Source organism: Poecile atricapillus, chromosome 20, assembly GCF_030490865.1.
Source record: "Poecile atricapillus isolate bPoeAtr1 chromosome 20, bPoeAtr1.hap1, whole genome shotgun sequence".
NCBI classification, from domain to species: Eukaryota; Metazoa; Chordata; class Aves; order Passeriformes; family Paridae; genus Poecile; species Poecile atricapillus.
This window is the reverse complement of record NC_081268.1, coordinates 4,556,902-4,576,462: the sequence shown is the minus strand read 5'-3', so window position 1 is coordinate 4,576,462 and position 19,561 is coordinate 4,556,902. Positions and strand designations below refer to the sequence as shown.

Here is a 19,561-nt window from a genome sequence, read left to right as displayed (position 1 = left end):
AAAAGGAAACTTGAAGGTGTGGGGCAATCTCCCAGAAATAGCTGTATGCACATTTCCTTGCACAGGGAAAACATTCCTGCCTGCCAATAAGGGCCTAACATGGGACTAGGTTAGCTGTTACAGAATAATAATAAAAAAAAGTACATCACAAACGACTTTTAAACATTTAATCTGCTCACAAAGCAGAGATTTTTTTCCCCACTTTTCATTTGGAATAGCACATTCACTCATAGGAGGCAACCCAGAACAGACACACAAAAATTATTCAGGGATAGTGAATCTGTGCTGGATGAGAAGTAAAAAAACACAGATCCTTGCAGAATATCTGGCTCACCATTTTAAAACTAGCAGTCAGCATGGACACACACCGATCTTAAGGCTGCAACTTTAAACTGAGATTTAAGATCTGCCACACATTTCCTGCATGACCTTGGGCAAGACGGGCAGTGCAAAGAGTGCTGGATTTCTGAAGTTGTTCAGCACACTGTGAAGCTCTCAGAAACTCTTCACCTCATCTGTGAGAGAAGGATAATCATTCCCCTTCATTTCACTTGTTTATTTCAACGGTAAGATAGTCAGGAATGAGCCTGCTCCTCCTTATCTTCCACATCCAGCACCTCGCACAATGGAGCCTTGATCTGGGCTGGAACGCCCGAGCACAACGGTGACACCAATAACCAGTGATAGGAACTGAATCCAGCCTCATTCCAGAGCTGGCTCAGCAATCCTGCAGACAGGCACAGCCAGACCCTGCATTAAACCCACTAAACTCAAAACCAGCAGAGGAACAGGGCAAGCAACAACACAAGGAGGATAAACCAGACAAGATTTTGACTCAGGAATAGTATTGCAGGGAGAGGGACAGAGCTGGGTATGGCTGTAAACACCCCACTCAATGCCTTCGCTTTGGATGTGCTGCTTCAATCTGAGCACTTCTCAATCTGGTCCTTGGGCTGATTTTGACCTGTGGGCCCAAGGGGGATCTGTGTTCACTGCACCAGCCAGCAAGGCAGGCAGAGAGCAGAGAGTCCTCAAGAGTGGGGAAATCTGGGGCTGGGGAGGAGCTGAGCATGCACTGAGCTCAGCTTTGGTCTGATAAGTTTATCAAGCACTGCCGGCTGCTAACTGTCAGCCGGGGAAGGGAGCCTGTTAGGGAGGAGGAACAGCTCCCAGGGCAAGATAGGACAGCCCAGGCCTTATCACAGTGCCTGAGCCAAAGAGGGAACTGGAGAGTGAGCACTTTCCAACCACTTCATCTGAACAACAGACAGATTGGCAGGAAAGGCCTGTCAGCCCTTCACCTCTGTCACCCAGGGACCCCCATCCATGCAAATAACCCGGGTAAGTGCAGCCTGGGAGCTGCAAACATGAACACTGGGACCTGAGGGAGTGCATGGGGAAGGTTTTCTTACCTCCTTGAAGGATTAAAACTCAGTAAAACATCCCAAGTTAAAACTCTGTTCTTATGAAAAATATCATGTACTATTGGTAGGAGTTTATTTCTGAATGATACTTGTGAGATCTGCACAAAACTCATTTCCTAGTGTCTTAAAGGCAGAGCTGGCAGGGCAAAAGACCTTGGATTTCAGACTGAGTGTGCATGAGAGAGCTGAGGTTTCTCATGTTACATTGAATGAAGGAAAACAGCTGGAAAGTCAGAAAGTGCAGAGTGCCACAACGGTGGTGGTGGAGAACTCAGCAAGACTGATAATACTTTGCTTTTGAATAGCTCAGCTGTGCCCAGAGCATTGCCCAGTGTGAGAGTCAGATTTACAACAAACAATTCTGATGCTTACTGAGTGAGCTGCTCCTGTTCAGTGCCCAGAGCAGCTTCTCTCCCGTGCTGCCTTCCCTGAGGTTTGGGAGGGGGTCTACCACTTCACTGTTGCACCAGTCATTAAGGTTTGGTGTACAGATAATTGCCCTGTCTCTGAAAAATAGTAAAACCTCCTGTGTGAACAGAAGGGAAAAAATCCTGACCGTTCCCATTTGAACTGCAAAAGCATGAGCCAGCAAACTCCCCTTCACATCTTCTCCTAGGGCAGCAGTAACCAAATCAATACAGCTGAAGATCATACCAGGGACACCCTCCTGTGTTTGGATGAGCTCCCCTGGACCTGTGCAAGCTCCCTGTGCAAACACCTCAGCCATGACAAGGAGGGGAATGAGAGATTCCTGCAGGGCACATCCTCTGCTTGGTTTCCCTGATGAAGCTGGGTCATGCAGGATGAACCAGTGTCACACCTGCAGCTTTAACAGATTTCCTTAGCCTGCCAGCCCATGCTGTTATCAGGTCATTGCTCATCCAGACCATATGGACAGTTCTCATCCTGCATCCCACCACCTTTGCTTCAGGCTGGTGTCTTGGGTCCTGCCTGTATCTGGGGGTTTTACTGAGATGCAAGCCCTGCTCCTGTGCTGGAGGGATGTGCTCATCCTTGGCTGCCTGGATGCAGTGCTGTCCCCAGCTCTCCATGGGATACAAGGCTCGAAACCTTCAGCAGTAGGTCAGGAGATCTCTGCTGTCACCTGGTGACTCAAAGGCTTTCTGCTCCCAAAGCACATATCTAAACCAGGGCTGAAGTCCTGCCTTGTATGCACCTACTTCTCTCCCTGCAGAGAGGGAGCCCAGTATCTGTAGGCATCTAAAGTTACATGAGCTGAGTCACAGCCCTGTGGTTTCTGCACCACTCTCAGGCTGAGTTTCTCACAGCTAATTCTGCTCCAGCCCCTAATCTACAGTTCTCCAGGTCATGAACAACCTCTGAGCAATTTAATTCCTCTGTGCATCAAGGGCTCCTCAGCAAGCTCCAACAGCCACATTCAGCATCCACCAAAACAATTCTGACTTTCAAGGCTTCCTCATGAAGAGCAAGGGGTTTAAAAACCCATCTTCATTGATTCTGCCTTCCTCTTGGATAATTTTAAAGCCACGGGACTTTATCTTACATCCCAGGCTCATCTATATTAGGAGCTTTGGTGGGATTTTTAGCAGTGGTCAAGTTCACTGGTTTTTTTCTCTTTATAAATTAGAAGTTATCTCTTGTCTCAGTTGAGGAAGAGGAAATTGGAGATGACAGAGCACTCTTGTTTCTGAAAGGGCCCCCTCCTGAGAGTGTGGACATAGTGACACACTGCTGTGTGTCAGTCAGACATCCTTGCCTCAGCTCCATATTTAGATCCAGCCTGCAGCAGCTTCAAGATCTGCAGGTAAGAGCAAGGTAGAATTTCTCCACATGCACAGCAATATACTGGAGTGACATAGTGAGAAATCCCACAAAAACCCCATCAAGCATCAAAACAAGGTCTCTGCATTGGGATCCACCTATCCATTTTTCACCTTAAAATATTTGCACAAATTTGAGTAGGACAACAAAAAATGGAACTCAGGTGAGCTAGACTTGTTGTCCTGTTTGTTAACCAACTTTATCTTACCTCCTTGAAGTATTAAAACTGAGTAGAACATCCCAAGTTAAAACTCTGTTCTTAGGAAAAATATCATGGACTATTGGTAGGAGTTTATTTCTGAATGATACTTGTGAGATCTGCACAAAACTCATTTCCTAGTGTCTTAAAGGCAGAGCTGGCAGGGCAAAAGACCTTGGATTTCAGACTGAGTGTGCATGAGACAGCTGAGGTTTCTCAAGTTACATTGAATGCAGGGAAACAGCTGGAAAGTCAGAAAGTGCAGAGTGCCACAACGGTGGTGGTGGAGAACTCAGCAAGACTGATAATACTTTGCATTTGAATAGCTCAGCAGTGCCTAAAATTTTCAAAAGGGCACAACAGGCAGCAGGATTTAGCCTCCCAGACTGCAACTTCTCACAGCATCATTATTAATTTTGCAGAAGATACAACACAAATTTTGTAGTCATCAGGTATAGTAATTTCTACTTTGGGGGAACCACCTCCTCATCCTTTCTTCCTCAATCCCAAAGTGCCCAGCAATCTTAGCTCAGACGGGAATGTGACTCAAGCCTTCAGCTGAAGAGCTGTCACCTGCAAACCCTGAAGGCTGGATGTGGCCATGGTTTTATCACTGGCCACCAGCTGCCTCTACAGCTCTTGCCTCCTCCCCAATGATTCAGCAAATCTTCTTCGAGGAGAAAAACAAGCACACAAATGAACAAATCACAATGTCAGATTACAAGATGAGAGGGGAAAAGCTGTGGCTCGAAGGAGGGAGATAGAAGTTGGTGAAGTTACACAAGCCAAGGATGAAAATGCCCAATAAAGACAAGGTTTTTTTGAAGGGGAGCAATAATAAAAATGTGAAAAAAAAAAAGTTTGGATACTTAATGCTGTGAAACATTGCTAAGAATAAGAAAACAATGTGAAAGGAAATGAAGCGTGTTCTACCCTCTGCCATCTGGACATTGCACAGGGCTGATAGGGATTTTTACTGGTATACATGAGAACTGAACAGTCCAATCTGGTTTACACTGGAACAGTGTAAAGCTATTTTCAGAAGGAGTTTCTGCTCTCTGTAACCAAGACTTCCACTAATCTGGAAGCTCCTTGCCAAGCACTTTGAATGTCACTGTTCCAGGAAAAAAGGATGCAAGTCATTAGCAGAGGGTAGTTGGAAGTAATGTTTTAACTCCTGACAGCTTTGGCTACTGCATTGTATTTTTCTATCATAGCCCTTTTCCATAAAGGTTTTGTTTCCTGCTTGAGGCAAAACACAGGATCAGTGTAACTGTTCTGTAGAATAAAAAGTAAAAAAGAAACTCCAGCCAGACCTCAGCTGGGAGATGCAATATTTCCTCTAGTGGCATTCCACTCCACTCAGACTTCTTAGAACACCGTGAGATTTTAGGGAAAATAAGTGTTTGGAATTTATGGAGAGCTCATGCCACATTTGGGGAATCTCTCAGCCCAGCGAGTCCTCCAGTATCTGTGAGAGAAATGCAGCTTTCCCCTGGATTAAATACAACACAAAAAGTGAGCACAGAAGGAAGGGGAGCTCACAACCATGGACACATACAGGATAGATAAACTGTTCCCAGAGGGAAGAGAGTTTTGGGGTACACACTCACACTGCTGCTCTTTCCTAGGAAATACAAAAGAAGGAACCAGAGGCTTTCCCTTCGAGCTCACCCGGGATATTATTGCCGTGTAAGTCATGTAAAGAGTGCCGGGGTATCTCCTCTTACAGCATTTCCCTGTGCTGTGCTGCCATCTGCTTTCACAGCTCTAGGAGTCTCCCCTCAGGTCTGACAATACTCAGCTGAGCTCTAGAACTCCGTGTCAGCCCACCTGAAGAGAGGAGAACTTTGCACCAAGTTCAAATGTTTAAACTGTGGCTACAGAGAAGATGGAGATTCCCTTTAGGAGGAATCACATGGGAAAAATGAGGGGTAATGAGTACAAAGTTACTCCTGGGGAGATTACGATTGGATGCTAGAGGACAATTTTGCACAGTGAGAGCAGGCAGCCATTGAAATAACCTCCCCAGGGAAGTGATGGATTCCCCAGCACTGGACACTTCTCAGATCACCTGGACAGGGTACTGGACTGTCTTATCTAAACAGGGCTTCTGCCAAGGGAGGTTGGATCAAGTGATTCTTGAGATCCCTTCCAAATTGGTATTCTTTGTTTCCATCAAAACGTGCTACTGCTGCACCCTACAGGCTGGAAACAGTTCTTTTATATTAGTCACAATGTCTAAGCCAGGCTTATGGTCTTGTGGGGGGAGTGGCTCCTGGGTGTTCGGGGCTGGTTCTGTTTCTACCCCATCCCAGAGCTCTCACTGAAGGAACACACCCAGCTCCCACCTTGCTGGGATGAGCAGAAGGAAGAGCAGCAGCTGTAACAGACACACAGACATGCCACCAACCCTGACTCAAAGACCCCACAGCGGTGGGGGACACAGGGCTCAGCTGTGCCAGAGATGTCCCACATGCTGGACCCCCATGGGAAAGGGAGAGCTCGGGAACAGGGGGGAAATGGCTGGAGACCTTCACCTGCTGAAGCTGCTGCCTTGTTCTGCTTTATCCCTTTAGGTCTGGCACAACAGAGGAGGCACAGGCAGAAACTGCCTGGCAGTGGCCACTCCAGCAAAAGTCCACTTGAGGTGAGGGGACCTGGGGATGTGGTGAAGAGCACTGCCCTTCCCAGCACACCCCACTCATCCTGGGATGCAGCAAACCTGGCTTTCTGCCAGGAATCAATGCCATGTGTTCCTGTGCTCTCCTGGTCCTGAGTGGCTTTGCCAGATGAACAATCTGGGAAATCTCCCACAAGAAACATCTTTCACTTTCTCACTGTTGGCCTTCACTGGCATTTTTTAAAGGAAAGAAGTATCTTAAGGACATTTTCCTTTTGCATTGCTGCTTGATGCAGAGGTTGGACCAAAATTAAATTGGTCATTTTGCTGAGTCCCTTCTCTTCTGAAATCTGGAGCACAAACTTCATTTTCACATGTTCCAGTGACAGCTGTAAGTCTGTATAAGCCACAGACAGAGTGCAAACCTGATCCCTTCCCTGTTTCTTATAGAGGGATATAACAATTACTGGTTAAGGGGTGAGAATCTGATTTGCCTCACCAGGACCTGTCACCCACACAATGTCATCTTTGTGATGAAGAAATGTCAACTAAACCGCTGGATGCTGCTGTCCAGACCAGGCAGAAAGTGTGCACCAATGATGTGAATAAATGGATGTCTACATTTTCATAATAACTCGCTAATGAGTCCTCTAGGAAGCTCAACAAGCTCCCAAGAGAGAAGCAAGCATCCAAATGAGCTGGTAATACACCAGAGAGGAAGAATAACAGTCAAATTGCAATCCCTCTGATCTCTCTGAGTGCAAGAACTAAACTCTGATCAGGATGGCCATGAGGAAAATAGAAAAGATAACTGAGGAGATTTGGCCTCCATCCCACACAAGCAGCACCTGCAGGGCTCTCACACAGCCGTGCCCATCAGCCATGGACTGGCCTCAGGCTACTGAAGGACAAGGGTGTGGAGGCTGCCCTGCTTCAGCTCCGAGCCAAGCCTGGCCCATGGCATTGGCACACACCTGCACTCCTGGCTATATAAACACAGCTCTCCAGCTGGGACTGTCCCCTCAGGGCTGCCCTAGCCATGGCTCGCTGGCACATCCTGGCCTTGGCCCTGTGCTCCTACCTCGGGGTAGCCTGGGCTGCGACCGTAAGTACAAAGGCTGGGTTTGCACCCTGAGGCTGAAGGCTTTCTCCTTCTGCCATTTGTCTTTGGGACTGTGGGGGAATTGCTGCTGCCTGTCTGCTCCAAAGGGCACCTGCAGCTCCAGTGGCACCTGTGGTCTTTCCACAAGGGACCAAGGGCACGCATAGGGAGGGCAGGAGGTGAATGCAATGTGGGAAGCCAGAGTATTGAAGGACAGAGCAATGGATTTTCTCTTCTCCATGGTACCACCTGCAGCTGGGTGTGGTGCTTACCGAGGGAGGATTTGTGGAAGGTGAGAGTAAGAAACTGGGACTCTTTGGGAGCTACGTTGACATCTTCAGAGGGATTCCCTTTGCTGCCCCTACAAAGACTCTGGAAGATCCCCAACCTCATCCTGGCTGGGATGGTAAGATCCATCTTTTGAATGCCTTTGGTTTGAGGGTTTCTTCTTGCTTCTCTCTCTTTCAGTCTGTTTTTCTCAAGCTAAAGATGTTCTTGCCTGCTCTCATCCACTTAGTAGGGCCAAGAAAAAGCTCTTTGTCTCCTGAAGGGTCTAAGAGTCAGTGTCTAAACATTCCCAAGAAAATGAAGTAACCCCGGAAAGTAAGAAAACTGAAGCCAGGCACCTGCACCTGCCCTCCCCGTGCCTCGGCTGTCCAGAGCTGGTTCACAAGGGAAAGTCTCCCAGTTTGTCACTCCCTCAGACCAGGCACAGTGGCAGGGGAGGCTTTGCTGCCACTACAGTGGACTCAGAGAGGAACGGATGGGTGAGCAGACACCTTGCAATCAGAGGATGGAGCTGATGCCCTTAACTGGTCTTCCCTCTTTCCTTTCAGGGACTCTGAAGGCAAAAGAATTCAAAAAACGCTGCATGCAGGCAACGCTGACCCAGACTGATGTCCGTGGGAGCGAGGACTGTCTCTACCTCAACATCTGGGTCCCTCAAGGGAGGAGACAGAGTATGTGCTTGGCAGGGACCCGGCATGGACTTTCCCACCTGCCTTTTCTGGACACAGTTCTCTGGAGCCTCTCTCAGCAGTTGTGTTCCATAGTGGGCAGGTGCTGAGCAGAGATTTCCAGGGGACAGGGGGGAAACATGTCACACACTGTCCCTCACCTTCACCCTGCTGGGAGGGTCAGGCTCTTGAGGAGAGCAAGGATTTTCTTGCAGAGCATCAAGTCAGCTCCTGCCCAGGGCAGGAGGAGTGATGATGCTCAGGGAGGGGGTGAGGGGATGGAGGGGCAGCACCTTCCAGCTCAGTGGGGGCTCACTCTGCTCCTGTTCCTCTCCTGCCAGTCTCTACCAAGCTGCCTGTGATGGTTTATATCTACGGTGGTGCCTTCCTGGTCGGAGGCAGCCAGGGAGCCAATTTCCTGGACAACTACCTGTACGATGGGGAGGAGATTGCCGTGCGGGGCAACGTCATCGTGGTGACCATCAACTACCGCCTGGGGCCGCTGGGCTTCCTGAGCACCGGGGATGAAAACCTGCCAGGTACCACAGCTGATCCCTCTCTGGGGCCCTGTCCCGGTACCCAGCTGGACAGCTGGGCTGTGCCCCTGCTCACTGGTGGGTGATGTCTGTCCCTCAGGGAACTACGGGCTCAAGGACCAGCACATGGCCATTGCCTGGGTGAAGAGGAACATCAAGGCCTTTGGGGGTGACCCAGACAACATCACCATCTTTGGGGAGTCGGCCGGTGCCGCCAGTGTCTCCCTGCAGGTGAATTATGCTTGTTGGTTCTGATCACAGCCCCTTGCCTGCCTATGGGAGAGAGGGACCCCTTGGCATCCATCTGCTTTCCTCCTCACCTGCTGCCTCATGAACGTCCTGCCCTGGCCAGGACAGCAGTGCTCAGCCTCAGTGCTTTGTAGCTGCTCCTCCTTCTTCAGCTTCATCAGTCCCACCACCACTGCAGCCATGTGTCTTTGCTTTTGGGACCTGTGGGGAAACACCCTTTACTTTCCATGTCCCCCTCCTCTGCTCCTCTTCTCAACATCTCACCTTGGAACTTGAGCTCCTGAGACTGTTGAACTCCACAAGACCGGGCAGCTTCCCCAGGCTGGGTACACAAGCTGTGAGGTGATCAGTGGACTCTGGTAGGCCATGGTACTTCTCAGGAGTTTGCCCCCAAACCCCTCTTGTTTCCATTTTGCCTGCCAGACCCTGTCCCCAAAGAACAAGGGCTTGTTCAAGAGAGCCATCAGCCAGAGCGGTGTTGGGATGTGCAGCTGGGCCATCCAGAGGGACCCGCTCGTCTGGGCCAAAAAGGTATTGTGCAAGTCGTGCCTGGAAAATGATAAAATGAGAAAAAGGAATTCTTTAGAGGAGGGCATGGTTAGGAAGAGATTGGGCAGCAGCTGTGGCCAACAGGACTGTGGAAATTTGCTGCTTTGAGATTAAAATCAACCCACAGCTCTATCTCTAGAACAACAACTCCTGGCTTTGGGAACCAACGCTAGGATATCTCTCTCTGTCTTCTGCCACAGCTTGGAGAAAAGGTGGGCTGCTCCACAGACAACACCACCGTCTTGGCCAACTGCCTGCGCATCTCTGATCCCAAAACCTTGACCCTGGCCTACCACCTGCAGCTCACCAACCTGCCCAGTAAGTGTCCCAGCCTGTGCTCCAGTCCATCAGCCACCCTGGGCTCCCCAAATCTCCTGCAGGACACTGGGTCAACTTCTGAGTGTTGTGGTGGTGCTTGTGCCCTCCAGAAAAGGGACTTTATTTGGAGCTCTTGCAGTCACCTTTCTGTGGGCTGATGTACCAGATGAACACTGCCCACCTCAGCCTGGTCTGATGCCAGACCACACATCTGTGTTTCCTCACCTCCTAACAGACTCCACTCTTGTGTCCTGCAGTGCCCCTGGTGCACACCATCGCCCTCGCTCCTGTGGTCGATGGGGATTTCCTCCCAGACACGCCAGAGAAGCTCTTTGCCAACGCTGCTGACATCGACTACCTGGCCGGGGTCAATGACATGGACGGGCACATCTTTGCCGGCGTGGATTTACCCGCCATCAACCGCCCGCTGCGGAAAGTCACTGCGTGAGTGACAGATGCTCTCAGAACCCTCAACAGGAGACATTTGCTCTTCAGTGCAGCTCCCAGGCCCCAAAGAGTTAGACTTGAGTGGACAAGGCACAGCCTTTCAAAACAGGATGTCACTCTGAGCCTGGCTGCCCAGGCCTTTTGTTGCCGAGTCCAGAGCCTTCAAGAGAAAGGACCAGGCAGGAGCCCTGCCCTTGCTGAAGCTGCTGGTCAGTAATTAATTAATATCACTTGTCATTTCAGGGACCAGGTGTACAATTTGATCAAAGGCCTCACTGTGGACAGGGGCGAGGCTGGAGCCAACGCCACCTACAACATCTACACTCAGAGCTGGGGTGACAAACCCAAGCAGGAGGTCGTGAAGAAGACAGTGGTGGATCTGATCACTGACTACATCTTCCTGATTCCCACACAGGTGGCACTGGACCTGCACCTGCAGAATGCCAAGTGAGCAGCTCAGCCCTGGGTGTTGCAGATGGAGGAGGGTTAGGGTGAGAACTGGAAATGGAAGTTAGAAATGGCCTCAGGGTGTTTTCTCCTGAAACCACCCCGTGTGAGGTGATGCATGTGAGCATCTTCCAAGGTTGAATCTCTCACCCTGACAGTATTTGGAGCGTTGGTTTGAAACTGCAGCCCTTTTTCTGCTTTCTCCTTGCTCAGCCAGTCTCTTTCATTTCCCAGGAGTGGCAAGACCTACAGCTACTTGTTCTCCCAGCCGTCCCGCATGCCCATCTACCCCAGCTGGGTTGGGGCAGACCATGCTGATGACCTGCAGTACGTGTTTGGGAAGCCCTTTGCCACCCCGCTGGGCTACCTGCCCAAGCACAGGACTGTCTCAAAGGCCATGATTGCTTACTGGACCAATTTTGCCAGGACTGGGTGAGTGATCTTTGGTTTGATGCAGCCCTTCAGGCTGCTGGTGTTGCCCACTGAGTTTTCAGGAACATTCCAAGAAGTTCTCTGTGTTGTGAGCAGGGCTTTGTGTTTCACGGGGCTGGAGTTTGCTCTGGGTTCTCCTCATCCATCGCACACTTGGGGAGGGCAGAGGCATTTTCGTGACCCTTCATTCATCATCTCTGCTTCCACTTGATGAGGTTTACTCCTGAATGCTGGTATTCAGGCAGGACCTAAGTCCCTGTGTGGAGCCAGGGATGATGCCAGTGGGGATGGAAGGAGGAGACTGCAGGACATCAGCTCACTCCTGGCAGGCAGAATTCATATTGCTTATCCCACTGTCAAATACTCTGCATGTTCATGTACTTAAACTGCATCCCAAGCTGCCCTGACACAACTGAGCTTCTGTGTCTCCTTTTCCCCAGTGATCCCAACAAAGGGCATTCGGATGTGCCCGTTTCCTGGCCAGCCTACACCAACAAGGGCAGGTACTACCTGGATATCAACAACAAGTTGAACAAGAACTCTGTGAAGCAGGACCTGAGATCTGATTATGTGACCTTCTGGAACTCAGTCTATCTGAAGCTGCCACAGGTTGCCAACATCTCCCAGTCAGAGTTGATGTTCTGAACCCTTTAAAGACAGTTCATTAAAGGATTGCTTGTAACTGAGTGACTCTGGTTCTCATTTTGTTTGCCATGACAGGATTTTCTTGCCAACATTAAGGTCAGGCAGGAAAGGACACCCATTGTGTGGTCAGTGTGTGTTCCCCTGGCTGTGATACCCCAATGTCCCAGGGAAGCTGCTAGCAGCTGGTCCAGTCTCTCCCTGCTTAGCCAGCAGTTGGCCCTGGGGTTGTTTTCCCTCATTGCCCCTGTGAGCCCAGGCAGGACAGCCCCAATCCTGACCTGTCCTCTGGACTTCCCGGTGTTACCATCAGAGTTCCTGCTACTGCCAACCAGATCTGAGAGTGCTACAGTTGCAACAAGTCAATGCAAACCAGTCCTGACCTGTTGTTTACCATGCACTGCCATTGCTCAGGAACTGAGGGAGCAGAATAGATTCATGGGGGTGGTGATTCCCCACTGGTTTTAGTGCAGAGGTTGGGCTGGACTGGGCTGAGGAGCTGCAGCTCTGAGCAGGGCAAGGAGCACAACTTTCCACAAACCTTGTCCACCACATGTCCCCATCCACACACCATATATTGGACCTGGCCTGTCCAGGCCCTGGTACCCTGTGGGGAGCGTAGGGGGACTCAGCTGTGCTGGAGCTGGCCCACAGGCCTGGCCGATGTGGAGAAGCCAGGGCTGGTGCGGGACATTGGGGCCATGCTGGGAGGAGAGCAGGAGGTGTCACAGGGGATGGGACCTTGGTGTGTGTGTGTCAAGGTTCTCCATGCAGAGAGGCTGGAGGATGGGGAGCCCACCCCTAGAGAGAGCCAAGGTCAGGGAGCCCCTGCAGCAGAACCATCCTCCTGCTCGCTTTCAGGGTGCTGGAACAAAGGCAGGGTTTCCTAGGAATTGATGCCATGTGTTCCTGTGCCCTCCTGGCCCCAAGTGGCTTTGCCAGAAGAACAATCTGGGAGATCTCCCACAAGAAACATCTTTCATTTTCTCACTGTTGGCCTTCACTGGAACTTTTTATAGGAAAAGAAATTTTAAGATGGAATGGGTGCCTGCAGTTCCCTCTTGCTTTGCCCCTGTCCCACTGAGTAGCTGCAGCAGCTCCAGGAGAGCAAATGCAGAGGGTGAAGCCTTTAGGGTTCCAACACATTTCATACAGATCAGTGCTGGAGGGTTTTCTGCCAGACAGGGCAGAGCTCCTTTGTCAGTGTGCATGTAGCTTTGAATGGATATTTTAAAATTTTCTTCCTTCAGTGGTGCCATGAGAGTCTTTTACAAGTATGTGATCAAGGGAGGTTGGGCCAAAGTTAAACCAACTCATTGCTAACCCAGCTGAGTCCCTTTTTAGAAGTCTGGAACACAAAATCCATTTTTGTATGTTCCTATAAAGACTCTCATTTCACCATAAAATTCACATGAATCCTTTTCTCTTTGCTTCTCTTATCAACAAATGTTCTACCAGCTCTGTGATTAAATGTGGAAAGGTATTGCACACTGACAGATGAGTTTTCTGTTTGAGATAAATTTCAAAACTATTGTTTGTATCTGTCCACTCCCCTATCTCTCTGACAAATACAACAAGCAGTGGAGATGACAGAAAGCAGCTGCCATGAAGCTGCAGAGATAAAAGGAGGAAGAAAACTTTAAGCCTTCCGGAGATGTGGCAGTGAAATGGGGACAGAAATTCTGGACTATGTGAAAATTCCATGAGCAATCTGGCTGCTGTTGAACGGAATCAACTTAAAGGCATGCTGTCATTTGGAATCTTTTACATTCCACAGCGTGTTACAGGTGCACGACTTCTCATAGGTGGCTGACAATATGTTCTATTGCATAGCTTAATATTATTTCAGCCCCCAGTGCTTGGATGAGGCTTCTCAAGACTCCATTTGGTTAAACTGCTCTGGAATTTTCAGGGACTGAGAGATTTCCTTTGGTTTGACCTCCATCCCACACAAGCAGCACCTGCAGGGCTCTCACACAGCCGTGCCCATCAGCCATGGACTGGCCTCAGGCTACTGAAGGACAAGGGTGTGGAGGCTGCCCTGCTTCAGCTCTGAGCCAAGCCTGGCCCATGGCATTGGCACACACCTGCACTCCTGGCTATATAAACACAGCTCTCCAGCTGGGACTGTCCCCTCAGGGCTGCCCTAGCCATGGCTCGCTGGCACATCCTGGCCTTGGCCCTGTGCTCCTACCTCGGGGTAGCCTGGGCTGCGACCGTAAGTACAAAGGCTGGGTTTGCACCCTGAGGCTGAAGGCTTTCTCCTTCTGCCATTTGTCTTTGGGACTGTGGGGGAATTGCTGCTGCCTGTCTGCTCCAAAGGGCACCTGCAGCTCCAGTGGCACCTGTGGTCTTTCCACAAGGGACCAAGGGCACACATAGGGAGGGCAGGAGGTGAATGTGTGGTAATGTGGGAAGCCAGAGTATTGAAGGACAGAGCAATGGATTTTCTCTTCTCCATGGTACCACCTGCAGCTGGGTGTGGTGCTTACCGAGGGAGGATTTGTGGAAGGTGAGAGTAAGAAACTGGGACTCTTTGGGAGCTACGTCGACATCTTCAGAGGGATTCCCTTTGCTGCCCCTACAAAGACTCTGGAAGATCCCCAACCTCATCCTGGCTGGGATGGTAAGATCCATCTTTTGAATGCCTTTGGTTTGTGTTTTTATTCTTGCTTCTCTCACTTTCAGTCTGTTTTTCTCAAGCTAAAGATGTTCTTGCCTGCTCTCATTCACTTAGTAGGGCCAAGAAAAAGCTCTTTGTCTCCTGAAGGGTCTAAGAGTCAGTGTCTAAACATTCCCAAGAAAATGAAGTAACCCTGGAAAGTAAGAAAACTGAAGCCAGGCACCTGCACCTGCCCTCCCGTGCCTTGGCTGTCCAGAGCTGGTTCACAAGGGAAAGTCTCCCAGTTTGTCACTCCCTCAGACCAGGCACAGTGGCAGGGGAGGCTTTGCTGCCATTACAGTGGACTCAGAGAGGAACGGATGGGTGAGCAGACACCTTGCAATCAGAGGATGGAGCTGATGCCCTTAACTGGTCTTCCCTCTTTCCTTTCAGGGACTCTGAAGGCAAAAGAATTCAAAAAACGCTGCATGCAGGCGACGCTGACCCAGACTGATGTCCGTGGGAGCGAGGACTGTCTCTACCTCAACATCTGGGTCCCTCAAGGGAGGAGACAGAGTATGTGCTTGGCAGGGACCCGGCATGGACTTTGCCACCTGCCTTTTCTGGACACAGTTCTCTGGAGCCTCTCTCAGCAGTTGTGTTCCATAGTGAGCAGGTGCTGAGCAGAGATTTCCAGGGGACAGGGGGGAACCGTGTCACACACTGTTCCTCACCTTCACCCTGCTGGGAGGGTCAGGCTCTTGAGGAGAACAAGGATTTTCTTGCAGAGCATCAAGTCAGCTCCTGCCCAGGGCAGGAGGAGTGATGATGCTGAGGGAGGGGGTGAGGGGATGGAGGGGCAGCACCTTCCAGCTCAGTGGGGGCTCACTCTGCTCCTGTTCCTCTCCTGCCAGTCTCTACCAAGCTGCCTGTGATGGTTTATATCTACGGTGGTGCCTTCCTGGTCGGAGGCAGCCAGGGAGCCAATTTCCTGGACAACTACCTGTACGATGGGGAGGAGATTGCCGTGCGGGGCAACGTCATCGTGGTGACCATCAACTACCGCCTGGGGCCGCTGGGCTTCCTGAGCACCGGGGATGAAAACCTGCCAGGTACCACAGCTGATCCCTCTCTGGGGCCCTGTCCCGGTACCCAGCTGGACAGCTGGGCTGTGCCCCTGCTCACTGGTGGGTGATGTCTGTCCCTCAGGGAACTACGGGCTCAAGGACCAGCACATGGCCATTGCCTGGGTGAAGAGGAACATCAAGGCCTTTGGGGGTGACCCAGACAACATCACCATCTTTGGGGAGTCGGCCGGTGCCGCCAGTGTCTCCCTGCAGGTGAATTATGCTTGTTGGTTCTGATCACAGCCCCTTGCCTGCCTATGGGAGAGAGGGACCCCTTGGCACTCATCTGCTTTCCTCCTCACCTGCTGCCTCATGAACGTCCTGCCCTGGCCAGGACAGCAGTGCTCAGCCTCAGTGCTTTGTAGCTGCTCCTCCTTCTTCAGCTTCATCAGTCCCACCACCACTGCAGCCATGTGTCTTTGCTTTTGGGACCTGTGGGGAAACACCCTTTACTTTCCATGTCCCCCTCCTCTGCTCCTCTTCTCAACATCTCACCTTGGAACTTGAACTCCTGAGACTGTTGAACTCCACAAGACCGGGCAGCTTCCCCAGGCTGGGTACACAAGCTGTGAGGTCATCAGTGGACTCTGGTAGGCCATGGTTCTTCTCAGGAATTTGCCCTCAAACCCCTCTTGTTTCCATTTTGCCTGCCAGACCCTGTCCCCAAAGAACAAGGGCCTGTTCAAGAGAGCCATCAGCCAGAGCGGTGTTGGGATGTGCAGCTGGGCCATCCAGAGGGACCCGCTCGTCTGGGCCAAAAAGGTATTGTGCAAGTCGTGCCTGGAAAATGATAAAATGAGAAAAAGGAATTCTTTAGAGGAGGGCATGGTTAGGAAGGGATTGGTCAGCAGCTGTGGCCAACGGGGCTGTGGAATTTGCTGCTTTGAGATTAAAATGAACCCACAGCTCTGTCTCTAGAACAACAACTCCTGGCTTTGGGAACCAATGCTAGGATATCTCTCTCTCTGTCTTCTGCCACAGCTTGGAGAAAAGGTGGGCTGCTCCACAGACAACACCACTGTCTTGGCCAACTGCCTGCGCAACTCTGATCCCAAAACCTTGACCCTGGCCTACCACCTGCAGCTCACCAACCTGCCCAGTAAGTGTCCCAGCCTGTGCTCCAGTCCATCAGCCACCCTGGGCTCCCCAAATCTCCTGCAGGACACTGGGTCAACTTCTGAGTGTTGAGGTGGTGCTTGTGCCCTCCAGAAAAGGGACTTTATTTGGAGCTCTTGCAGTCACCTTTCTGTGGGCTGATGCACATTGCACCAGATGAACACTGCCCACCATGCAATGGGAGCAGTGGCAGGGGGATTATCCAATGGCCCTGCCTTAGCCTCAGGGCAACTGTTTGGGCTTTCTGTTCTGTGAAAGCAGCAAGAGCAATGCCAGAAAATATCTTGTAAACAAACAAACGAAATCACATCCTTGCTATTTCTGTTTGAGTCGCTGGGTGGAGTGTAGGAACGCTGCTGCGTTTGTGTCCGTGGAGATTCCTTTTCCAAATAGATTCTCCTGGCGCTCCTGATTACAAACCACAGCGTTTAACCTTGGTCAGAAAAGAGAGGTCAAAGCAGTGGTCAAAGCACTGCTGTGATACTGCACACTGTGGCGCTGGCTGTCCTGACAATCAGAGAGCATGGTCAGGTGGGATGAGAAGTTCAGCTCTTTCCTATCTTTGCTGAACTATTTGGGAAGGCATTTGCATGGGAAGAGGATTTGTGGATGTTACCAGATGGTGTTTGGCTGGCTGATCTCTTCTTCTGGCTCTTCTTTGGCAGCCACAGCTATGAGGTTTACCCTGCATCTGGGTGACCTCCTGCCCATACTCAAGCTGTCATTTACCTCAGCCTGTTCTCTCCTGAGCTCTTTGAGTGATGGGATATTCCGGACCACACATCTGTGTTTCCTCACCTCCTAACAGACTCCACTCTTGTGTCCTGCAGTGCCCCTGGTGCACACCATCGCCCTCGCTCCTGTGGTCGATGGGGATTTCCTCCCAGACACGCCAGAGAAGCTCTTTGCCAACGCTGCTGACATCGACTACCTGGCCGGGGTCAATGACATGGACGGGCACATCTTTGCCGGCGTGGATTTACCTGCCATCAACCGCCCACTGCGGAAAGTCACTGCGTGAGTGACAGATGCTCTCAGAACCCTCAACAGGAGACATTTGCTCTTCAGTGCAGCTCCCAAATCCCAAAGAGTTAGACTTGAGTGGACAAGGCACAGCCTTTCAAAACAGGATGTCACTCCGAGCCTGGCTGCCCAGGCCTTTTGTTGCCGAGTCCAGAGCCTTCAAGAGAAAGGACCAGGCAGGAGCTCTGCCCTTGCTGAAGCTGCTGGTCAGTAATTAATTAATATCACTTGTCATTTCAGGGACCAGGTGTACAATTTGATCAAAGGCCTCACCGTGGACAGGGGCGAGGCTGGAGCCAACGCCACCTACAACATCTACACTCAGAGCTGGGGTGACAAACCCAAGCAGGAGGACGTGAAGAAGACAGTGGTGGATCTGATCACTGACTACATCTTCCTGATTCCCACACAGGTGGCACTGGACCTGCACCTGCAGAATGCCAAGTGAGCAGCTCAGCCCTGGGTGTTGCAGATGGAGGAGGGTTAGGGTGAGAACTGGAAATGGAAGTTAGAAATGGCCTCAGGGTGTTTTCTCCTGAAACCACCCCATGTGAGGTGATGCATGTGAGCATCTTCCAAGGCTGAATCTCTGGCCCTGACAGTATTTGGAGCGTTGGTTTGAAACTGCAGCCCTTTTTCTGCTTTCTCCTTGCTCAGCCAGTCTCTTTCATTTCCCAGGAGTGGCAAGACCTACAGCTACTTGTTCTCCCAGCCGTCCCGCATGCCCATCTACCCCAGCTGGGTCGGGGCAGACCATGCTGATGACCTGCAGTACGTGTTTGGGAAGCCCTTTGCCACCCCGCTGGGCTACCTGCCCAAGCACAGGACTGTGTCAAAGGCCATGATTGCTTACTGGACCAATTTTGCCAGGACTGGGTGAGTGATTCCCATTCCACATTTGGGGCTTGATGCAGCCCTTCAGGCTGCTGGTGTTGTCCAGCAAGTTGTCAGGATCATTCCCAAAATCATGGTGTTCCATGTCTGTATTTCTTATTCCTCAGTCCTGGTGTTCATACAGAAATTAAGTCCCTATGTGAAGCTGGGATGATGCCAGTGGGGATGGAAGGAGGAGACTGCAGGTCACTAACTCACTCCTGGCAGGCAGAATTCATATTGCTTATCCCACTGTCAGATTCTTTCTTCCCTCTCACTTAAAGCCTCACTTGAGCAGACAGGGTTCTTGCCAAAAACCTCACAACTGAGCTTCTGTGTCTCCTTTTCCCCAGTGATCCCAACAAAGGGCATTCAGATGTGTCCGTTTCCTGGCCAGCCTACACCAACAAGGCCAAATACTACCTGGATATCAACAACAAGTTGAACAAGAACTCTGTGAAGCAGGACCTGAGATCCCGCTTTGTGACCTTCTGGAACTCAGTCTATCTGAATCTGCCACAGGTTGCCAACATCTCCCAGTCAGAGTTAATGTTCTGAAGCTAAGAAAGAAACAGCTTTTAGAGATCATTAAAGGCTTGCTTGTAACTGAGTGACTCTATTTCTCTGTGTGTTTGCTGTGACAGAGTTTTCTTGCTATTGTCAAGGTCAGGCAGGATGGAACATCCTGTGGGCAGTGTGTGCTCCCCTGTCTTTGCAGCAAATTATATTCTCTCCCTCACCTTCATATCCTTCGTCTGCCACCTTTTGTGCGATTAAACATTGCTGAGATGAATGCTGTAGTTCTTAGGAAGCAAAAGCTTGCTTCAATGAGAGTTTACACCAGATTCCTTGCACAGTATGAGAAACGTATGGGGTGCATGTGAGCGTTTGCTCAGCTCAGGATTATTTTCCTTCACTGTCCGGGCAGGACAGGGACACAACACCACACGGGGGAGGTGATTCTGCATCAGTTTATGGTCACAAGCTGAGCTGAGGAGGTCCGAGCAGAACAGGACGAGCTCGGGCCGCCCTCAGGCCTCGCCCTCCCCACAGGCGCCGCCAGGCCCGGCCGGAACCGTCGTGCGGCGGAACC

At 50.8% G+C, this 19,561-nt stretch overlaps 2 protein-coding genes across 11 annotated transcripts; both read left to right on the top strand.

Annotated features, from left to right (window-relative positions):
- Positions 1–1,194: 1,194 nt before the first annotated feature.
- Positions 1,195–11,786, top strand: LOC131586672 (bile salt-activated lipase-like). 9 transcript variants are annotated; one of them, XM_058853776.1, is made up of 13 exons: positions 1,195–1,341; positions 5,058–5,118; positions 6,006–6,076; positions 7,407–7,557; positions 7,988–8,110; positions 8,449–8,646; positions 8,744–8,874; positions 9,316–9,423; positions 9,642–9,759; positions 10,017–10,203; positions 10,450–10,653; positions 10,888–11,085; positions 11,526–11,786. In XM_058853776.1, the coding sequence occupies exons 1-13, from the start codon at positions 1,327–1,329 to the stop codon at positions 11,728–11,730; spliced, it is 1,770 nt and encodes a 589-aa protein (XP_058709759.1). In that variant the 5' UTR covers positions 1,195–1,326; the 3' UTR covers positions 11,731–11,786. The 9 variants fall into 9 exon arrangements, with proteins under 9 accessions (XP_058709759.1, XP_058709767.1, XP_058709760.1 ...); XM_058853777.1 differs by having other exon boundaries at positions 1,254–1,341; positions 5,058–5,360; XM_058853778.1 differs by having other exon boundaries at positions 1,325–1,341; positions 6,006–7,154.
- A 1,867-nt stretch (positions 11,787–13,653) lies between these two features.
- Positions 13,654–19,058, top strand: LOC131586755 (bile salt-activated lipase-like). 2 transcript variants are annotated; one of them, XM_058853939.1, is made up of 11 exons: positions 13,765–13,945; positions 14,203–14,353; positions 14,783–14,905; positions 15,244–15,441; positions 15,539–15,669; positions 16,111–16,218; positions 16,438–16,555; positions 17,403–17,589; positions 17,836–18,039; positions 18,274–18,471; positions 18,822–19,056. In XM_058853939.1, the coding sequence occupies exons 1-11, from the start codon at positions 13,880–13,882 to the stop codon at positions 19,024–19,026; spliced, it is 1,689 nt and encodes a 562-aa protein (XP_058709922.1). In that variant the 5' UTR covers positions 13,765–13,879; the 3' UTR covers positions 19,027–19,056. The 2 variants fall into 2 exon arrangements, with proteins under 2 accessions (XP_058709921.1, XP_058709922.1); XM_058853938.1 differs by lacking the exon at positions 14,203–14,353 and having other exon boundaries at positions 13,654–13,945; positions 18,822–19,058.
- Positions 19,059–19,561: the final 503 nt, after the last annotated feature.

What these genes read in the sequence shown, in the direction of transcription:
- LOC131586672 (XM_058853775.1), top strand. Translation starts at nt 5,894, where the DNA reads ATGTCCCACATGCTGGACCCCCATGGGAAAGGGAGAGCTCGGGAACAG. An exon ending in CCCTCAAGGGAGGAGACAGA is followed by an intron (nt 8,111 to 8,448) that starts GTATGTGCTTGG and finishes CTCTCCTGCCAG; the next exon opens with TCTCTACCAAGCTGCCTGTG. An exon ending in ACCAATTTTGCCAGGACTGG is followed by an intron (nt 11,086 to 11,525) that starts GTGAGTGATCTT and finishes CCTTTTCCCCAG; the next exon opens with TGATCCCAACAAAGGGCATT.
- LOC131586755 (XM_058853938.1), top strand. Translation starts at nt 13,723, where the DNA reads ATGGACTGGCCTCAGGCTACTGAAGGACAAGGGTGTGGAGGCTGCCCT. An exon ending in GGGTAGCCTGGGCTGCGACC is followed by an intron (nt 13,946 to 14,782) that starts GTAAGTACAAAG and finishes CTTTCCTTTCAG; the next exon opens with GGACTCTGAAGGCAAAAGAA. An exon ending in GCAGCTCACCAACCTGCCCA is followed by an intron (nt 16,556 to 17,402) that starts GTAAGTGTCCCA and finishes TGTGTCCTGCAG; the next exon opens with TGCCCCTGGTGCACACCATC.